The following is a 22,937-nucleotide window of genomic DNA, read 5'->3' on the forward strand; positions in this document are numbered from 1 at the left end:
AGATCCCTGAGAAAAATTTGAAGAGGATGGTTCCAATGCACACATTCATGTTGGTGAAATTCAGATATTAAAATATATACAGGCCAATAATCACAAGAGAATCCTCACATCCCCAATGATACTGTACTTGCCACCCACTTGCCCAGAGTCAACTGAGTTTGGCATTGACTTCAGTGAGGTTTTGCCACATGGATAAGGTCATATATTTGTCATCTGCCTACGCCATCCAGATTTCTCAAAGCTACAAACAAAACCTTGCCTTTCACAAGTAGCAATGTTAAAGAAATGGAAAATACCGCAAAAGAAAATGCCTGTCAATCTTCATCTTGTGTAGGATTTCACTGAAGGTTGGGAAGGTTTCTGTTTTTTTGTTTTGTTTATTAGCCAAGGTTTTGAAACTGATTCTAGTTTTAATAATGCTATTTTTTCTTCTTATATTGTTCTTTTTGACTGGATAAAAGTAGTAAATAAGCAAACCACTGAGGTTTCATTTCACCTAACAGAGGTAAAATGATAACACGGTATCTGAAACTTTGTGTGTGTGTGTGTGTGTGTGTGTGTGTGTGTGTGTGTGTGTGTTCTTTCCTAGTCTCTATCTTTGAATTCACAATATTAGGTAAATTAGGTCTTACATCGGAGAATTGAATTTGCTGCCACATACATATATCTACATCATTGTACCCCGTGTCTATAAACAGAGAATAACTACAACTGTAATTCTATACATGCCTACTCACAAGTCCAACTGAACTCAGAAGGACTGATTTCTAGGTAAACATGCATAAGATTGCACTCTAAGACCTCTAATTCTATATTCACAATCTGTAACACAGATTTTAATCCTTCTAAGCATGCGTTTAAAGAAAGGGAAACCCTCAGGTTTTACATCCACTGTGTGCAGGTATTGCAGTTTTCTTCATCTACCTAACCACTATTTACAGCAAAAATGGCAATATATTTATCATATAATGCCTTTCAGTGCAGATATAGACAAATTTGCACTTTTTATAATTCCCACTGTCCTTCCCATTATTTTCCCCTTTATGCTCATTTTAAATGTTATTACCATCATGGCACCCATATACCTCAGGAGGGTAGGTAATAAAACTAGACAGTAGGGTGACTGTTTGGGTAATACTGCCAGCACTCCCCACAGGACATCATGTAAGACACATTTGCTATAATAGTAAGCCTAACCAGGAGCAAGGAGCACAATTCAAAGTCTATCTTGTAGCATGGGGCTCCCCACATACCAGCATAACACACTGTTGGAAGTCACTGAGTCAACTAATTAAAGACAATTTTATAGCCAGACGATTTGTCACCCTTACCCTGCACATACAGAATACCCTGGAGGGAACAAGGGATCTCTGCACAGGTTTATTTTAAAAGCTTCTTTCTTTGGGGCCCATAAAAGAAATCAACACAGCCTAAATAAATATGATAGTAAAATATAGTAACTACAATTCTTTCAGTTCAGCCATTCCTTTCCTCCAGTTGTACTTCAAGCTCCACATTTCACACTATATCCACCACCACTCTCTTGCTAGGGAACTTGCTATAGAAAACTCTGAAAAAGTTTGTTGCCCGAGGGCACTTGAAGGATATTTCAGCCAAACACTGTTATAAAACATAGTAAGTAGATACTTGTAACAAAACTGAGAGCAATATAGGCAGCACAGTGATCTTTCCCAGGACTTCAGAGTTTCCAGAATTATTTATAGTCCTCCATAGCTACTGACCTCCTTAGTTTTCTATTCCTCTCCCCGTGGAAGATTCACAGGCTCAGTGTGCACATAACACTAATCCAAACCATGGTTAGCCATGAGAGTGCAAGTGTACTCATAGTAAAAATCATGGTTAAGTGGCTCCCCTTGGCTATCCTGAGACTGCTTACCTGGAGCTAAGCCATGGTTTGGTTTAGAGTTTGATCCCAATCAGGGTTCATGGTGTGTCTTGCCCAGACAAACAACAAACTATATGCCAAGAATAAACCTCCAATCAGCTAGAAAAGACCCAAATATATCTTCAGACCATCTCATAAGTGCTTTATAATTTTTAAAAAACATTTTATAAGTGTGTATATTTTTAAGGCATTTCATAGAATGGGCTTGCTAGTAGGGATGGGCAAATTTGTCAATTTTGGTTTCCCTCATTTCCCCATGTTTTCCAGTCTTAAATTCAGTTCTCCACATTTCTGCGACAATTTGGTTTGTTTGTTTTTTAAAAAATAAACATTCTTATGAAACTTGGCCACCATTTGAGTCCTAATTTTAATGTATTTTTAATCTTTTGTTGGAAGCTGCCCAGAGTGGCTGGGGAAACCCAGCCAGATGAGTGGGGTATAAATAATAATAATAATAATAATAATAATAATAATAATAATAAATAATAATATCATCATCATATTTCTCCCAATATGCAGTTTTGTTTGCCATTTTGAGTAATACACATATTTTTGCAAACATTTCCCCCTAATGTAATGCATTTTTGTACATTATCTTCACCAACATAGCCATTTTATGCACCTCTTTCCCAATACTGTATATACATTTTTGTACACATCAATTGGTTGGATAAATGCACCACAAAATTAAGAGAACTATGAATCTCAAAGGATAATTGTGCATCAGTTTGCATGTTGGTTCAAGAAGTGTGAATTAGGTACAGGGCCATGTTACCCATAGGCACTAGTGGTGGGGGGCTGTGAGGAGTGAGTGAGCTGAAAGGGTTACACTAAGTCCAAGCTGCGTCAGGCCACAGGAAATGACGCTCTGTTATTTTTTCCGTGTATGTAGAACTGCTGTTTTTCCCTGTTCTCTCTGTTGCTGTACCGAGAGACAGTCATGTCGGCTTCGTTTCCCGGAATCTGATTTATGCTTTGCTGTAATAAATCTGCCTTGCTAAAAGAGCAGGAGTCAGTTTCCAGTTTGTTACAGACTGCTTTCGCCAGACGTTTTTTGCAGGAGGCTTGCTTCCTGAAAGCTGCGTTTTTCAACTCTGCTGAAGTGAAAGTGACTTTACGAACTGCGCAACCAGAAGCCTGCCGGGCACCATTCTAGCCGTGATTTATGGTTTCTGGATGCGGGGGTTGTCTTGCTAATGACCCCCTCGCAACGTCAAAGGGGCACCCAGGTGCTGGGCTCTCAGGGGCACCAGGCCAAGAGTCCTGGGCCCAAAAGTTGAGTCCGGGGAAGAGCCCACCCATTGGTTGGAGAGCAGCGGCAGGTTCTTCTGCTGCGGGCGGCTCTGTGCCACAAGTTCGGGAGCGACCGAGCCAGCGAGACGCTGAGGCAGCCGGCCGGCTTCGCCCTCCTGCACACCTGGGACTGGGCAACCAGGAGGGGGCACCAGGTGGATCTTTGCACCCCCGCGCTGCATATGCTTAAGACAGCCCTGATTAGGTACTTCTCATTAGAATGCAAACAAAATCAAATCCCACCCCTCTCCTTCCTTGCTGCTCTTGTCCTGTTCAAGGGACACCAATGAGATTAAGAACCTTACTTCCATCCCTGCTTTCCCTCATATGCTGTTCAGTAACTGGAATGCTACCTCTCCTCCCCATAGGCTAATCACAAAAGGCCTTTTTTGCCATTTAATGCTTTTGTGTATAGTATCAGGAGGAACAAAACAATCTTAAGAAAAGAAATATATCCAACTTCAAACATACAAATTTACCACAGATGCAATTTGATCACCAAGCCTTGGAAGATCACAGCTGACAGCAATCAGCAAGCAAAGTCATGACATGACATACACAACATGTCTAAATACATACATATTCTGCAGATTTAGAAGGTTGTGTTTACTTAAGAAACATATTTCAAACAATTCAACACCAGTTCACAAATTAAATGACGAAAGTCAAAACACAAATGATTGAATCCAGCTAAATCATTGTGTGCGGGGAACAACTTTAACACAACCAAACGTCTTCTCCTTCTCCTCTCCTCATGTGAAAATAGCTGTTTCACATCCCAGAGTGAAAGATTAACAAAACGAACTATGAAACTTCCAAACTTAAATGTAAATGGACTGTGAAAAATTGTTATCACCAATATCAAGTCCCCCCCCCCACAAAGACACTTATTCCATTTTTGTGAACAAAGCTTTAGCCAGTTGCTGAAGCCCAGCATATTAAACCGATTAATGAATTTTCATGCCTGCACTGGAAGGACACTGTCTTGCAGGATATTTTGGAAACTGATACCTCCCCATGAGTGTGGCCTGAATGCCTGAGTCAGGTTTCATCTGGAAACCCCTATTTTGGCTGAAATATTCAAGAGGGCAGTTGGTTTTAAAAGAAAATGCACTTTCTCAAAAAAATAAAAATAAAAAGAACAAAAATAACTCAAACAACACAGACCTCGTTTTCTCTCAGGGTTTTCTGTTTCGTCCATATACACTCTTCAAATGCTGTGTTATCCATCTTTATTTTTTTTTCAGTATAATCCAGCCGATCATGGAGAAAATCAACTAATGTTTGAATATTCTGCTCCTTTGCCTTTATTCTAGCGTACTTTTCCCTTTAAGAGAAAAAAATACCATCACTAGAATAAAATGGTATTTTATTTCCAAGAAACTTGTCTTTAAGGTGACCTATAAAATCTCCAGGGGAGTTTAGCAAAAACAACGAATTGTCCTTTAGTACCTGTAAACTTCACAAAATTACTGTGGGATGAACTTTTGCACACCTAAGAAGAGCCCACTGGATCAGGCCAATGGCTCATGTAGTCTAGCAGCCTGTTCTCACAGTGGCCAACTAGATACTTGTGTGAAACATGCAATCAGAATTTGAGCACAAGAGCACTCTCCCTCCTGATATATGACTGTTATATTTCCATGCCACACTCCACTAAATAAAATCAGTCCAATCAATGCCAGATACTTCATGATATGAAGTTTCAAATCATTGCATTTTGAAATCTTGGTACAAATATCCAGAGGGAGATTTTTGAAAAAGGAATCACACTACAGCTGTGTCCATTCACCGCTTACCAGCATAGGGATGGTATTCTAACCCTGCAATCCTAAACAAGCTTACTCAAAAGTTAGCCACATTAAAGTCAATGGGACTTGCACTCTTGTAAGTGTGCTCAGGAATGTAACCTAATGTTTCATATGTGCAGTTCAAAACTTTTTCTTTTAAAGTTATTGTTTCATGCTCTCCACTTCCCCAAGCAGTAGGCTGTTCCAGGGAAGGTTTTCAGGGTTAGTCTTTTAATTAAGAAGGAGTACTGGAGACTTATGTCTGTATAGGTGATGAGAGACAAGACAAGTAAGGTTATAGCTAGGCAATGCTAGTGTAATGGGCCATTAAAAACCACTAAGAAAATAATCTATTTGTACACTATGTGTGCCTGCAGAGAGACTATAAGGAAGAACCATCAGATTGTTTGTAGTTTGTGTTTGTTTTGTGCACAAAGAAAGAAAGAAAGAAAGAAAGAAAGAAAGAAAGAAAGAAAGAAAGACCCACCCCACCACAACCTGGAAGGAGGGAGAGATGTTTCTCTTTATTGGCGAAACAGAAAAGTGTGGTCCTAATTATTTGTGTTGTTAAAGCAAGCCTACTGTTAGGTTACATTATTTTATAAGAAAGATGTTTTTCTATGGGTTTCTTAATAAATAACATAAAAATCTTTGCATTTGAATTTGCAAAAGAAGTCAGCAAGCAATTTGTACCATTAGGCTTTGAACTCAATGTAAGATAATGAGTTGTATGATGGTATCTCACACCAATTAAGTTTACATAAAACCTTCCTGCACTACAGCCTTTAGTACTGAATAGGTGTGGGAGAGTGGGCACTTTCCCCCACTTATGATGGGAGTACAGAGTTGTCCAGGTGTATTATGGAAATGTGGTGACACTTTGAAAAGCCCTGTTGAAAAAAATTCTAAGCTTATCTTCTTCCACTGGTTGGAAGCAGGTTGTGCATTGTATCTTCACAAGGATCTTCTTAGCAATTTGATAGCTGCCCAAAGGTGCCTTGGCATGAGTTGTGCATGAGACAAGCAATTATTTCCATAAACTCCATCATATGTGAGGTTACTCTAAAATTCATTGGCAGAAAATCTTTTTTCCCTTTTCCCACTTTGACCCTAAAGATCAAGCCTATTGCAGCATATGGTTATTCAAGGCTTCCATGGCCTGCCATATTTTTAGCTGAACACAACGTTTTCTGTTTTCATGTTAGAAATTATCAGTCCCAGGAAATGAAAACTCACATTTCTTTACCCAAAGAAACAAACAAAATGAATCATTTTCAACTAATTAAAGATGCAACTGACCATGAATTTTATTAGGTTGGGGCATGCAACTCTAATGCCTAAAATACAATTTACAAGACAATATTCATCATGAACCTTTTCTACTTTTGCCCCAAAATGAAAAATACTCCTTATTGATAAATATTGTTATGTTCTCTTCAGATGATATGGTATTAGTAACACATCTATATAGTTTTCATGTTTTATACTAAATTTATGTATTACCTTCACAACTTTGTTGAAATGGAGTGTCTTACCTTAACACTATTACCTTTACCTCTATGCCAGCCAGCTGTTTTTCTTTTACTATGCTCATTTCAGCTACTTTATTCATTTCATCTTGGAATTTTACAATATTTCCGTTGACTTCATCAAGCTGCATCGAAATATCTAAATATTTCACCTGAAAATTAAAATATATATATACACTTCTGAAGTTGGGAAGATATCCTGATATTGTGTTTTAAGTGCACAATTATGTGCGACGATGCATGAAATTGCATACCCAAGAAATAGAACTGTTTTTGGAAGTGCAGTTGAAACATTTAGTGCAAGTAGAATAATGCCTTTTCTGTAAAGGCACAAACTTGTACATCAAAGTTACTGTTCCCAAGTGTGTTTTATGAACTGACAACCAGAATTCTAAGACTCCCAAAATATGTTTTTAAACATCAGCACATTGCTCAACATCCCTTTCTCAATAATACACATGCTCTTTTCATTCATGTTCTCATGTACAAAATACATTAGTCTTTACATTACTTATGTTATTAAATATGATGAAAGCTGGTGTAGTGTGGAGGGCTCTGAATGTAAGCTGTGAAGCTTCGAATTCCAAGTATCATGACTACCACAAATTCATGAAATGTCCTTAGGCAAGCCATTATATCTCAGTCTCAGCTCCATCAACTGCAATATGGTTAAGATAACACTGACCAATCTTGCAGGATTGTTCTAACAGGCTATGTGAATGCTGCTGCTGGATTAGATCACAGAACAAAAAAAGGAGTTAAAGGACACCCTCATGTTAAAGCAGAATTCTGCATGAACTAAATGATACTGGCACTACAGATGGTCACAACAGGTCAACTATTCTTTTGCTATCTTTGTTTAAACAAAAGTCTTCATACATGTATGCACTTTGATGCTAGCTATAGGAAACTTTATTTTCTTCAACTCCTCTTGTTTCTGTGATTATGGGATGATCTAATGAAAGATCATAGGCTGATAGTCAAATGTCAAAATCCAGTGGAGATGATTGGAGTGCAGAAGCTTGAGGAATTTTGACATGGACTGAATTGATCTGCATCTCCTGGGCTAATATACCGTATCACAGGAAGATCCATCAGATTTTAAACTTCCCTGAACAGTTCTCAGCTGAGAAAGTTTCAAAGTGAGTTTAGAAATAGCTACACTCCTGTTATTGTTTGTAATGTCACTGTTTTGTATAATTCAAGAAACTTAAATAAAACATACACCTATTCAATTTGTATTTTCAAAGGAAATACATTAAATTATTATTTACAACACTTCCAGAAAAGTCATACTTGAACTTTCTGAACTCTTCTCCTATTCCGTCGCAGAAGCTCTACTGAACTGCCCCAGGCTTAAGTGTTGAAACAAGGTGAAACACATCAAAGAGACAATCTACAACACAAATATATCCTCCTTTGGCTAAAAGAGCAACAGACCCCTGACTGGTCTGAGGGTATGAAGACTGTTATCGCACAAAGTGCAAGGCTCTAGTGAACTACAAGTGTGCGCCCTGCAAAAAGACAATTGTTACATTGAGAAAGGCAAGGAATGAGGCCCAGTGGATTGCCAGATGATGTAAAATGACAACTGGCTAAAGCATTCAACTCGCTGCTGACATTGGCAACACTTGCAAATGTACAAAGACGTGAAGAAAGCCTTTGGACCAACAGTCAGGCAAATTGCACCACTGAAAACCTTGTCTGGAAAGATCATCACAGCAGTAGCAAGCAGATGAAGAGATGAGCAGAGCACTCTCAAGTACTGTACTTACAGGAAAACATGGTCTCTGACACAGCAATTGACAGTATCCATACCCTGCCTCTCTTGGAAGAGATTGATGTCCCTCCCTCCCTTGACAAGCTGAAGTACCATCAACTCTCAGGCATGTGGTAAAGCCCCACGACAAGACAGAATCCCAATAGGAGTGCAGAAAGCCAGCTTCAGTTCCTCCCTTGTGACACACCTCCATGGCCTCCTCTTGTAGTGTTGGGAACAAGGATCTGTGCCACAAGACATGTGTGACTCCAGCACTGTGACCCCTCTAAAAGGAAAAAGGTGACCACCGTGACTGGAATCTTCCTATTGAGTACTGTGGGGAAAGCCTTTGCCAGTGTAGTTTTCAACAGATTATAGTCACTTGCTGACAGGGTCTATCCTGAATCACAATGCAGCTTCAGAGCTCAGAGGTCAACAGTCAACATGATTTTCTCACTGTGCCAGCTACAGGAGAAATGATGTGAGGATAGATGCCCCTAAGCTTCACAAGATGACTGTGTCCTTCCACAAGAACATGCAGCACACCATCCAGTATGGTGCCTCATCTTTGGATGCCCTCCCTATAAAGAGTGGTGTGAAATGGCTGTGTTCTCACCCCAACTCTCTTTGACATATTCTTCTCCCTGGTGCTCTTATATGCCTTCAGCTTAACTGAAGATGGTGTGTATGTTCATCTGAGGAGTGACCAGAGGAAGAATGACCACTGGGGGGGTGCAAAGATAATAAACACCATGGTGCATCTGCTGCAGCACAACCGGATGCCTTCTTCTGCCCCAGCTGCAACAAAACATGTCTCTTTTGTATTGGTCTCAACAGCTGTAACTTTCCAACAGTTTGACTTCACCCCGAGACTGATGGATGCTAACAAACAACGTTAATTTCAACATGGATTTAGGAAACCATCTCAGATGAATATGTAAATGGGATGGAGCAGACCACTACTACTACTTGTTGTTATTTTCATTTCTATTCTGCTTTATATTTATAAGGGGGGGGGGGAATCTCTAAGCAGTTTTCAACCTACATTAAAAAAGCAAATAAAACAACCCAGGGTGAATCATTACTGAAGGAAGTCAAATATAAAGTAAACATTCAAAGAAACATAATTAACAGGAAAATAAAATATCTAAAAGATTTCAAAATAAAAAACATTGTGAAGGAGATCAATTATAGAATGCACATTTAATTCAGGAAAATTAACAAAATAAAAAGCAACTTCCTTAAGCAGCAGGAGCCTACCCAGACAACTAACTTTGCAAGTTACTACCACCACTATGTATTATGAATGGATAGATGAAAAAGACTGTGTCTTTTTCTGTACTCTTGGTGCACAAAGACCCCTTGGATAAAGAAACCACATATACTAAATGGTGCTGCATATGCAGTTTCTGGAACTAAACTGGGAGTCAAATGCACAGTGCCAAACAGATAACCAGTAATGTAACTGTCACAGCAGGAATCATCTGCTTGGGAGAGAGAGAAAATAAATCCAGAATCCTTTTTCAAACCGTCCCCACTGAGGAGGGTGGGAGGTCAGCATGGTTTCAGGCTACCCCATCACTCCTGGAGCATGACAATGTCAAAGATGATAATGCCATCTGTTGGGTAGCCAGACACTCAAGTAAATACAAGAACATGGCACTGTGGACCACTGGGGTGTGCATGTACGAATCAGATTTATTGCAGCTGCAACTTTAATCAATTAACTGGCACAATTACTCAATGTATGGACCCTGAATGATTGGCGAGTTTGATAACAAGCAAAAATACCAGGACTTGGGACAAGGGCCTAGAAATTAATCTGCATCCAGTGTAAATATTTTAACGGAGCAAATGTAACAACTGCATTACACACACATTGAAGGTTCTGAACTGTCCTCAAGAGCAGTTGCACATAGGTTGGCCCAAGGTCAGCCAATAAGTTCCATGACCAATCACGGAAGTAAATGTAGGTTTCCTAACTCCAACTGCAACACTATATCAACTACCTGTCATTAGGTGTTAGGATAATATAAATTATCCTAATTTAGATTGTCTGGGTACAAGAGATTCTGAAATCACATTGTTGAACTGGCTAGATCCCTGCTTTCCTAGCAGTGCATTTCCAAATATATCCTTCAGTCTTTCTGAGAAATTTCTCCAAATCTTTTAGTAAGAAACTGCACAGAAACTCGGTGCTCATCCTGTTCCTGTACTCACTTGTAAAATGCTTTAACAAATCAACAGATTTACTGAAAGTTTTTCATTGCATACTGGTATTAAAGGTAAAGGGACACCTGATCATTAGATCCAGTCGCGGACGACTCTGGGGTGGTGGCACTCATCTCGCTTTATTGGCTGAGGGAGCCGCCATACAGGTTCCGGGTCATGTGGTCAGCAAGACTAAGCCGCTTCTGACGAACCAGAGCAGTGCACGGAAATGGCGTTTACCTTCCTGCCAGAGTGGTACCTATTTATCTATTTGCACTTTGACGTGCTTTCGAACTGCTAGGTTGGCAGGAGTAGGGACCGAACAACGGGAGCTCATCCCGTCCAAGGGATTTGAATCGCCAACCTTCTGATTGGCAAGCCCTAGGCTCTGTGATTTAACCCACAGCATCATCCGTGTCCCCCATACTGGTATTAGATATTGTATAATATTTATAAAACCTGGAAACAATCTACAATAAGCCTAGCTCCTAAGATGCTTTCAAATCTAAGTGCTTGTGAAGAATTTGCTGAGGACTGTGGACAAAGCATAATTGTAAACAACCCCCCCCCCAAAACCCACTGCTTTCATTAAACAAAAAAGCTTCTAACCAACCTGCTTTATATGAACTGAATAATTTCTCCCTAGTATTTTCTATAAATATCAAAGGAATAAATAACAATGCAAATAAGACATTTTTGTACACAGGCTTATAATTAAAAGCACATTTATATAAATGAAATTTTTAGTAACAAAAGCTTGGTAGCAGAGGCAACTTGTAACTATTACAGTAAACATACTCCATAATTTACAAAAAGATGCCATCTGCTGTGCAAAGGTGCAATCAGCAGGCTATTTCTATTATGGACCCCTTTTATTCCTTATTTTGATTTTCGCCCTTCCTTTTCTAAAGCCCTCAAAGCAGTAAGAGCTAGAGTGGCAAATAAAGAAGGGCTTCTCAATGACCCCAATATAATTCTCTTTGCACTTTACCTCATTCCAAGGCAATGAACCTGTTAAGTTACTTTCAGGATGAACTGAAAAAAGTCTGCATATAGAAATTCTGTGTGTAGCCAAAGTAACTGAACAGAAAGTACAGGCTAGCTTTTCAAAGTAAACCATAAAAGAATGGTAATCTAATGTAAATAGAACCTGTTAGTGCTAATGTTAAGACATTCACCTGTGCATCATTTAATAAGTTCTGAAAATGTGTCTTCTGTGCTTCTAGCTCTTTTATTATTTTTGCTTCCCTTTCATCAAGTTTCTGAAGCTGGTCATTCAACTGGACAATTTTCTGAAAAATATAAACAGACAAAAGAACTGGCAATAAAATCCCACTCATTACATGCACAATGTATTGACGGCTGAACACCTTTCTTTGAACCTCAGTATTTATGCATGAATGCCTATTTTCTTTACAGGTAACTTTCAATATAATTCTATTTGTAATACATTTTTAATCATATTTATATAGATAGATGGCAAGATACTATTAAGTAGAGAACACAGTTGCATTGATCTATATGTTGTAGACATATAAAAGTGGTTCCTCCCTTTCAAATTACCTAAATGATTGTTGCTTGCATCAGTGCTAGCACTGGATTTTGGGAGGTCCTTTGGCAAGATGCCCTTGGGGACGGGTCCATTAGTGCTCTCACTTCATACCTATAACTGCTTGCCCTTTTCCTCTAAGCTCTATCTGCACAGTTGCCAACAAAGAGAATGTAAGGTGCAGCTTGATCTCCTCTCTCTTGCCATTGTTTTGTTTGCTCACACAATTACAGACTTTTGATACAAGTAATCACGGGCTGATGGCAGGGGGAAAACAGCATGGATCCACAGCAAGCGCTAGATTTGGGAACATGTCTCAGGAAGGACCCTATTACTCCAGTGGACACTGGTGGATGTTGGCCTCAGCCTTTCCATAGAGGTGGTATTTTTGTTTTTGTTTTGTGGGGGTGCAGCCTCTTCTCCCTGGATGGGAGATGTCTCCATTGATTTGCATAGTGGGAGGGCTGGTGGAAAAACAGCATTGATCCACATGAAAAATAAACAGTTTGTGTCAATATCCCTCCACCAAATCATGATGCTCTGGGAAAATAAATCACTATTAAAACCAAGACCTATCAGTCAAAATGAATATCCCTCCCCACTCAATCTCAGGGTGCTAGTTTCAGTCTTTATTTTTTTTTTTTAAAAAAAAGAGCAGCCACTTAAAAAAAATAGTGTTTTGGTGGCACTTAAGTTCACAGAGTGACTCAGAACTTTAGGGAGTCCTTGATCAGAACTGAAATGCCTTCTTTATAGCACAATCTGACTTGGTAATGAGAAATCCTCAACCAAATATGCCCTATTCACCTCATTATTCAGCAAGTACACAAAGCCAATGCACACCTCTAATATACATCACTGCTAATAAAGCAAGGCAATTTGGTGGTGATGGTGGGGTTGTCTATCATTAGAGCTGTTTGAAGCACATTTTAGAATTTCTGTTAATACAAAATTTCACTATATTGCCACTAAAATATACAAACTCAACAGTTCCACTTTACTGACTAGTTAATATTGTTTTTGTCTGTTACTATGTTGTGTATTTTTGTGTGTATTTATTTTGTAAACTACCCTGTGAAGCTCAGAGGAAGAATGTTATAGAAATTTTAATAATAATAATAATATAGCATCTGTAATTAAAATGTGTCAAATAGTTTTATGAACACCACATAAGGAACAATAAAAAAAAATGTTGGCTCATCACCTACTTATGAAGATGCTTTCATGAACTTGGTTTCCAAGTTTTTGAACCAAAATAAACATAGAGTTAAAGACAAAGACATATAACTCTTGCCACACCCCCAGTAAGCCTCCAAAAGACTAATGAGTTGTTCTTTGTCACATTGCTTCTACTAAATTTTTCTTGGGGAAGGGCAAACTGCATTAGTCACTGCCATTAACATGCTATTTTGAAAATACTATTAGTTGTGTGTGTGCTTCATTTTACAAAGGCCATTACAACTGGCACTATCAGCTATTCTACATGTGATTTTAAATCGTATCATATTATTATATTTAAAACTGTATAGTTACAACAAAAGTTGGACTTTCAAGTGTTATATTAATCCAAATGCCAACTTGAATGCCTCCACTTTCAGTGAAGCTTAGCAAAGTTCTCCCGTTTTATAGGGAAAAGGGAAAGAGTCAGCACTATGGTGCTGCCAGTTTTAACTTACCCTAGAATACGCTTTTTGAGATTCATCGTTTTTTTTAATCAGTGTCTCTTGTTCAGCCACAAGCTTGTCAATGTCTGCTAACTTCTTCTCAATTTTTTCTTGCAACTTCTCAAATTCCTTCGACTTTTTCTCTAGATCAGTCCGCAGTGCTTTAACCCTTTTCTGTTTGTAATATAAGGAAAATACATAAACTGAAGCTCAAATGCAAAAGGAAAAAAAGGAAAAAAAGGCGGGGGAAAGGAAGAAATCCAGCAATACTCTGTTTGCTTCAGAAATATATAAATTGGAGAATTTATTTTATTGGATAAAAATGTAACTTTGACATTCATGGTAGTTTCTAAGGCTCTGTACATACCAAGCATTTCCCATTGAGGAGCATTGGGGATAAAACAGACCCCATAGCATAACCACCAGGGTAGGATCAGAACTACCCACAATTCCTATTCCACAGAGCTGATCCAGGAGAATACCATGGTTAAAGCCAGGGCTTTTTTCAGCTGGAACTCACCAGAACTCAGCTTTGGCACCTCTCAGGTGGGTGCCATTGCCAATATATAAGAGAACAAGGGAGGTGTTCGTGGTGTGTTCTGGCACCTTTTTTTCTAGAAAAATAGCAGTGGACTTAAAGGTATTGAAAGCCGCAGAAAGAAAAACACAAGAAAAAGGTATCCCTCCCCTTGTTCCACTTTCTGTAAAGGTAATCCATCAGAGCAGCCAAGGCCAACTCTGTACCATGGCCAGATCTGAACCCAAATAGGATAGGATCTAAATAGTCGGTGTAATCCAAGAATATTTGCAGCTGCCCTACCATAACTCTCTCCATCACATTTCCCAAGAAGGGCATTTGCAACTGGTCAATGGTCATAAAGCCCAAGGGGTCCAGGGCAGGTTTAAGAGAGGCTGCACAACCACCTTTTCAAGGCAGCAGGTACCAACACCTCACACAATGAAGTGGTAACCATGCTCATAGCTGTTAACCCTCCCTTTTTTGCCTTCCCTTCTGGGGAGGCTGTCAACCTTCCCCCTATTCCAGCTATGGCTATGGCTGGAATAAGGGAATTCCCCACCAAAAAAGGTAAAGGTTGACAGCTATGACCATGCTCTGGACTCAACCAGTCAAACCCCGTCTGCTATATTTAATAAGCCAGGAGGGACAGGGGTCGAGAAAGCAGAGGGCCTTCTCAGTAGTGACGCCCGCCCTGTGGAATGCCCTCCCATCATGTCAAAGAAATAAACAACTATCGGACTTTTAGAAGACATCTGAAGGCAGCCCTGTTTAGGGAAGCTTTTAATATTTGATGAATCATCGTATTTTAATATTCTGCTGGAAGCCGCCCAGAGTGGCTGGGGAGACCCAGCCAGATGGGCGAGGTATAAATAAAATTCTTCTTCTTCTTCTTCTTCTTCTTATTATTATTATTATTATGCAGTTGGGTATATAGCTGCAAGCACTTCGTACAGCTAACTGCATAAGCTGAAGACAATCCTGCAACACATCACCAATTAAGACATTGGATACGTCATCTGGAATGGCAATAACTGCAGCCAAGGTCACTCCAAAATAGAGCAACTTTATCTTCAAGTTGTGTAGCAACAGACTGTGCCCCACAGTGGGAGGCACTATGATTTTGAAACCAAAACAAATCTACAATCCTGCCTCATGTTCTCAGAAAATGGCACATGCGACCAGAAATTCAAATACAGTGTAAGGGTAAAGAAACATGCCAAGTAAGCAACATAACTCAGATGCTGGGAGTTTCAAAAGAAAGAGGACACTATACGGACAAAGTCAGATAGCCCCAAAACTACATGTAAGAATAAATAGGAACAGCTCACCTCTGATGGGTGAATGGGAGCATAATTTCCCACCTCTGATTAGAACAAAAGCTCAAACCATGTAACAAGCCTCACTCTTGCCTTCAAGACACTTAAAACATTTTAAAGGTTGCACTTATATTTTCAACAAGCGTCTTAATTCATTACTGTTAAATTGTGAGTCTGGGGTGATGTTTTTGTATCAAGTTAGACCAGGGAGGTTTGAACTCAGATGAGCACAGATATTGTAACTGGTCGTTACAATATTAATTCAGGTGCACAACATTCATCAGAGAATGGGGAAGATTGGAAAGGACTTCTTAAAAGTTTATGGTACTTTTCCTAGTTAATTGATATCAATCGACTCCACAGTTGAAGTCAATGCTTTAGTCTTCCATTGCATGTTCATGATCGATTCTGTGAATATAAATCCAAATAATCTGAAATGAAAGATTTCGATGTGCAAAAACACAGCTTAAAAAGGTTAATTTAAATCTATTCTCCATACCTGGGTCAGCTTCCAAGCACTTACTTCATCTCTGATTTGTTTTTTTACATTATCTACTAAGTTCTGTAAGTGAAATTGATAAAAAAAATTATATAGGAGCACATAAGAAAAACAACAACAACAACAGGTAGAATAAGTATAAATTAGATATTTCATTTCAAAATATATTCTGTAAATCAAATGATAGAAAATTACTAAATTGAAAATAGAATGAGATTTGAAAAATGTGGCCATGGGAAGAGGGAGAGAGGGGCAATACAGAATAATTTTATGATTTGGGCAAGAGTGGGAAAACTGCCCCCCTCTGGGTGCTACATTCCCTCAGGGAAAATCTGTCAGGAGCTACATGCCAAAACTGGGCAAGGCTGGTGGCAAATGTTGGTAGGGCCCAGATACATTTCACATTTCTCCCTCATACTCATGTGCATACGCTTGTGTGTGCAAATCCATGCCCATCTCTCTTTCCTCCTTTCCCCAGCTGCCTTCCCTCCTTGTTCCACTACCACCATGAAGCAATTAGGCCTACAATACAGCTTCTGTTGGCACCAACCGAAGCTGCTTCTTAACCCCATTGCTTTGTGGATGGGGGGGGGGACTTGAAATGTGAGGGGTAGAATTTCCCCCACTCCTGCTTTAGGGAAACCTCAATTCTAGAAAATCATAACATCCAGTCTCGTCTCCATATGAAATAATTGGGGTCATTCATTCTCTGAGCTGTCCTTCAACCTCAGATTACACAATTAGCTATGTCATACAACATTAGAGGTCTTGCCACAAACAGAACTGTCTGGTTGGTTTTCATTTCCCAGAGTCCTCAGCTACCAACTCTAGGCAGTTCTCCAGTTTGCTAGCACAATCTCATAGGAGTTCAGGTTGCATCAAAACAGATTTTTAAAAATAGCCCCCAGTCATAAAATGCCAAGTTAAAAGGGAACCAGAAAGCTATTGCATGTCCAGTGGAGAGGGACTAATAACTCATTTTCAGATTAAAAAAAATATATCCATAAAAGAATAGTTTGTGGCTTTTAAGTTCATACAACTGGTTCCGGATAGCTTGTATGTGCCTTTCTTTCTGGTGGTCAAAAGCAGCACCTCTCTTCCCCATTCTATGGGAAACTACTTTTCAGTTACACAAAACTGTAGTCATTAAATCCCTGATTCTAATCCAGTTATTGCTGACCACCCCCAACCCCTGCAAAACAAGTCACAAACAACTTACTGGCCCTCTGGATGCAAATGCATATATACCTATTTCCACTGAAATCCACATCCAGCCAGTTTAACAAGGCTTGGATGAACACTGCTATATGCTTCTGCATTAGTAATGGACCCAAACGGCTGCTTATATGCACAAGCTTCTCTAACTGAACTGGGATACCTGCTGTTATAAATTGCTAAATAGGTTTACAAACAGTTTGTTGCATGGAAAAAGTTTAGAGTAAGGTTGCCAACTAGTCAGAAAATAGGACTTGGCCTGCTTTTGTACCTTTAACAGCCTCTTGAGCTGTAGAAATTAGCAGGTGGAGCATTACACAGCATGGATATAAACCTTATAATCTACTAAATTCTGCATATCAAGATGATATTAAAGCTATAGTGGCAAACAAAGGAGTTGGGAAACCTGGCTCACAGTTGCTTTACTTAGGCCTAAAGAATTTAAAGCTACATCTAAATATTGCAAATAATATGGTGGGATGATGCTAAATAGATTAATTGACATACACAGAAACATTCTAGTCAGTTATTTCACGTCTTCAAATAATTAAAATATCATAATAATGGAATAGCTTTTACAACCTTGAAACGTGTTTTTTCTTTAGTGAGGCTTTGTTCCACTTCCTCCAGTCTTGATTTGGCTTCATCATAAGCCAATTCAGTTGAATAAAGTTCTTGATTGACTTTTTTTAAATGATCTTCCAATCTGCGAATATTTTTCTTTAAAACCTGAACTTCTGATTGATATGCCATCTTCCTTCTTGCACTGTTACATAAAAACGAAAACCTTACAACACTAACACATCTTCAACAGTTTATTACAGGTTGAACCTCTCTGATTTTTTTTTTGGGGGGGGGGGAAACACATACTTAATTTTACTTCACTTCTATATGGGGATGGCACTGATTTTTTTGAAACTCCTATGTCTATCTTACAGAAATACTACACTGTGTTCCCACTGATGAAAGAAAGTTTAATGATTGCTCACACAAACCCAAGCATTCCACAGATGTGCCAGCCATTTGCTTCTGACACATAGCAATGATGATCAGACACATCACAATTACAACTGCTTATCACTACTCTAGTTACACTAGAACCCACCGTATGTATGAAATAACTCTCACTCCAGCTTCCTATGATGAGTTTTTTGAAAGATTAAATTAAATTCAGAATTGAATGATAAAATCTTGCTCTTTTCACAGTAATCACATGATAATCTATATAGTGGGTTTACAAAAGTTTCTGTAAAATGTTATATTAAAAGATCATTCAAGGTCTGGATCCATATTTTGACTTGAGAGGGATAGGCAAAGTCCATTGTGCAGTGCTTCCCAAGCACCTGATGGTCATCTGGTTGATGGGTGCTTGGGAACAGCAGCAAAAGGGGAATTACCAACCCTATGCTTGGTGCTTGGGAAACGCTGATCATAGGACTGGTAAAGTCCTTTCCAGTGGACCTGAACTCACTTACCATCCACTGCTGGCCAGCAAGTTTAAAGATGCTTTCAGCAGGGGCCAGCTGTGTGGTTGAGATCCCTGCAGGCAGAGGAAGGGGGTGTGGTGGGGGGCACTCCCGGTGCCACCACTGAGGGGGGTGACAAAATGCCGGGTGGCACTCACCGCAGGGCCTGCAGCGCACCCGAGCCACGCTGGATCAGGCAACTGGCCCATCAATTCTAAGCAGGAAGCTATTCAAGTGAGCAGTTATAATCTCATCTCATTTAACATTCAAGAATCAAGATGGAACAAGGAGCAATGTAACTAACAGCTATGAACAAGACAGCAATAACTGTTTTCCCCATTACCTTATATGTGTAAAATGCTTTAGATTAAATTGAATGTTCCACCGGTTTCAGTGAGAATAAAAAAATTGATGAAACCAAACATCCAACTCAATTGACTTGAAGTCTAATTGAAAGTCTATCAATTATTAACCACTTCATTTACCTTTCTCTGAATTTTTGCGCAAATTTTCCATTTTCATCATAAAGACGTTTGTTTTCATTCTGTGTTTTGAGTATGTCATCAAGAAGAGTCCTAAGTCTTTTTTTCATATTGCTTAGATCAGAGCTCTTATTGGCTTGCTAGGAGATATTATAGAATATGATGAACATTATGAAAATTCTGTAACACGTGGACTCAAAAACATATTTGTTTGCGTTTTTGAAACTTACGGATGTTTCCACAATGTTCTTCTCCTCTAAATATTCATCCATTAAAGCTTTGTTCTCATTTTCCTGAGTAACAATTTTCAGAGTCATCCGCCTTACCTAACATTAAAAAGATAGTTTAATTGCTCATTCAGCATTTAATTGCAACATTGTAAATTTTCATAATAGTAAAATTTCTTATTAAAATCTTGAAAATGTAGTTTCAGAGCCTCAGTTATAGCTTTGAAGCAGTATAGTGCTATATTTAGTGAAAAGATAGTATTTGCTGCTTATTTCATAGTTATAATTATGTTTTCTTTTCAACCCCTATCACCAAGAAGAAGAAAAATACTTGGGCCCTGTTCTGCCTGTCAATGCAAATGAAAAATTTGAAAGCTCCTAACTACTCTGCTACAGGCAAGTCGAATTTCCAAACCAGAATAAACAAGTGCATCTGGTTGTGTCAGTGAGTAGGATGAAAGCACAATGTAAATATCTTCAGTCTATGCTTCTAAAAAGGAAAGCTTGCCCCAGTTCTCATAAATGGCCAAAACATATTAAACATAACCAACATATTAAACAAAAAAAGGGAAAAGGGCAATCTAATATTAAAAAAGGAAATTAACAGAGGAAAAGGAAAATAAATCCAGTTTTGCAGCCATTTTGAAATGAACATAAATGTGAACCACTTTTTTTGGCGGAGGTCACAAAAAAGAATTTTACAGGATTCTTAGTATGCCTTTGTATCAGCACAGGCACCAGCATTGTTTTGGAGAATTAGGATGAAAGCAATTTCTAGGGCCAGGGCTTGAGTGCCAGGCTTAGTGTTTATGGTGCCCCCCCCCCCGGGCACTGTAGATCCCTTTCAACTATACAGTTGTATGGCTCTATGATTCTAAGTGTTATTTCCCAGGGCTGGTGCACTTTCTGTTGCATCTGATCAAATGTTCAGCACCAGGCAGCTGCCATCTGTATTTGCCTGCAATCCAATACCCTGGTACATCTAATATAACAACACTACTATGGGCACTCTGCTGTAGTGTGTGATGGGAAAGTAAAAAATAGCAGCTACCCAACTCAAATGGGATGCAGACAGAAACCCCAGGGTAAGGATATGGAGGTGGCCAATGGCAGTGTGCTGCTGATTAGCAGTGCAAAAAGGACTTCTAGTTGATGGCAGCGCTACTGGGTGGAGCCCACTAACACCTACTGCAGAAGAGGCCAAAATTAGGCACAGTGAGCCCTGTTCAGATGTGTAGGTGCCAACAGATGTCCAAGCATGCCTGCTGCTGATCCTGGAGTTCTGACAAACTGAACAGCATTAATATATATATATATATATATATATATATATATATATATATATATATATACACATCAAACATTTTTCACTTAACTAGATAACAATTGCATTTATTGGACTTATTACAGGACACTTAACTTTTCAATAGACACAGTGTTAAGGACTTCATGTGGCATTCACTTCTAGAGGATTTATTTGCTTGCATATAAATATTCAAAACTCACTTTATCTTGCCAAGACATTAAATCAGCCTTTGTCTTTGCTTCTTTCTTGTTTAATTCTTTAAGAAGTTTTTTACTGTGTGATACTGCTTCCATTTTTGCTTTTAACTTGCAACTGAAATCATCGACAATGAATTCAGCATCTTTAAGCTCATTTCTAAGAAGAGGCAAGAATCAAATTATCCATCTGGCCAAGGATAAACTAAAGAAGCTGTTTATTAACGAAACATTACCAAACCCATCAGAATAATCAGGTTTTAGTTCCACAGCACTAAATCTGTTTCATTTTCCAACTTCTAATATGCAACATGATCCTAAGTATGTTTCCTTAGGTGTAAGCCCCACTGAGTTATATGTACTTAGAAGTGCAGTCTTAGCCTCTTCCCTCTTAGGAGCATAATTTGTGTAAGTTAACCACCAGCCACTTAGTTAAGAAACACTTCTGCTAGCAATCTGATCTGTTATTAACGAACATTTGTTATAAAGTAGTGGAAGTTAACAGGTAAGATGAGCTGATGAGAGAGGCTCAAGTGAGCAAAACAGGGAGATTAAAGTGCTTATCTGCTATCAACACAGAGGATTAAAACAAAATCGAAAATTCTTTCTAGTAGCACCTTAGAGACCAACTGAGTTTGTTCCTGGTATGAGCTTTCGTGTGCATGCACACTTCTTCAGATACGTATATGTATCTGAAGAAGTGTGCATGCACACGAAAGCTCATACCAGGAACAAACTCAGTTGGTCTCTAAGGTGCTACTAGAAAGAATTTTCGATTTTGTTTTGACTATGGCAGACCAACACGGCTACCCACCTGTAACAACACAGAGGATTGTAATCAACATAGGGAAAAGCAGATCATTCCACAGTGCAAGGATTTCTCCTTGCACAATGGAACATTCTCTGCTTTCCTGTTCTGGGAGTTTCCCCAAACCTCTAGAGCAGATTTGAAGGTGGCATAGGGGCATTGGGGTGGAGAGGGAGAATTCCCTTTGCACTAGCACTAATCCTTGTGCTATAGCAAATATTTGGTTGAATGCCACCCTTACTTTTTACATCATTGGTAAATCATGGTGGTGCAGAGCTAGATGCTATTTTGTCCTGGCCTGATTTGCAAATAGTTCTTAACTGTGGTTTAATGAGCAGCTTGCTGGTTTGTTCTTGACTTACAGTAACATGTTTTTATCTATTGGTTAACACTCTGGCACAGATTACCTAATTATTATCTAGCCCAATGCTTATGGTGAGATGAGTTCACTAGCCCTTGGGCTGGTAAGATCCACGCCAAACTATTGGAATCTCACCTCTGGAAATTCTGAATTACGATCTCACTACAGCAAAAAAAAATTATTACCCAAAGATTGGACGACATAGAGATCCGACGTAATTTTATGCTTGGTGGGGGGACATGCTCACCGCGACACCTGGGCATTGTTCCCTCATTGCAAGTGCCAGCATATTTAACATCTCTCTCTATTGCTAGCCACTGCTTTGCTTTTATTAAAGCATGTTATAATGTCTTCCCCTCAAACGTCCTTTTTCATAGATTTTCTAAGGGCCAAGTCTCAGATTTATGTGCCTGTGATAACAACTCGATTGAAACCCTACATCACATAGTGTTTATTTGCCCTCTGTATTGTGCTGCCCGAAAGAATTTATTGCTTCCACTAATTCAAAAACTGCCGGGGTATTTGGAAGAGTCTCATCTTGCTCTTTTGTTGCAAGATTCTGATATGATTGTAACTCTACAAATGGCAAAAAATTTAACCTCAGTAGTGACACTCAAGAGACGCAATGGATTGTTATACACAACTTGAATTTTTTTTTATTTCCATTATAATTTATTTAATTTGTATATCTTTTAACCTATTTTGTTGTTAGTAATTGTAAATCAGAATGTGTGCGTTTTCTCTGTTCTTGTTTGTTATGTCTATGGGCTTAAAGCCGAAATAAAATAAACTGAAACTGACTTACAGCTAGTGGTTTGTTTCAATGAAGCAATGAGCTCAGA

General features: G+C 38.9%; 1 protein-coding gene across 1 annotated transcript in view; it reads right to left on the reverse strand.

Moving 5' to 3' along the window:
* The window catches only part of CCDC178 (coiled-coil domain containing 178), a 122,811-nt gene that overhangs the window by 83,781 nt on the left and 16,093 nt on the right, over positions 1-22,937 (reverse strand). Inside the window, exons 9-17 of the mRNA XM_033155118.1 lie at positions 20,933-21,086; positions 19,430-19,525; positions 19,203-19,339; positions 17,834-18,017; positions 16,037-16,099; positions 13,714-13,875; positions 11,667-11,780; positions 6,525-6,670; positions 4,367-4,526 (exon numbers count right to left, since the gene is read on the reverse strand). Coding sequence (XP_033011009.1) covers positions 4,367-4,526; positions 6,525-6,670; positions 11,667-11,780; positions 13,714-13,875; positions 16,037-16,099; positions 17,834-18,017; positions 19,203-19,339; positions 19,430-19,525; positions 20,933-21,086 — 1,216 coding nt within the window. The remainder of the gene's footprint in view (positions 1-4,366; positions 4,527-6,524; positions 6,671-11,666; positions 11,781-13,713; positions 13,876-16,036; positions 16,100-17,833; positions 18,018-19,202; positions 19,340-19,429; positions 19,526-20,932; positions 21,087-22,937) is intronic.

Source organism: Lacerta agilis, chromosome 7 (genome assembly GCF_009819535.1).
Source record: "Lacerta agilis isolate rLacAgi1 chromosome 7, rLacAgi1.pri, whole genome shotgun sequence".
In the NCBI taxonomy this organism is placed as follows: Eukaryota; Metazoa; Chordata; class Lepidosauria; order Squamata; family Lacertidae; genus Lacerta; species Lacerta agilis.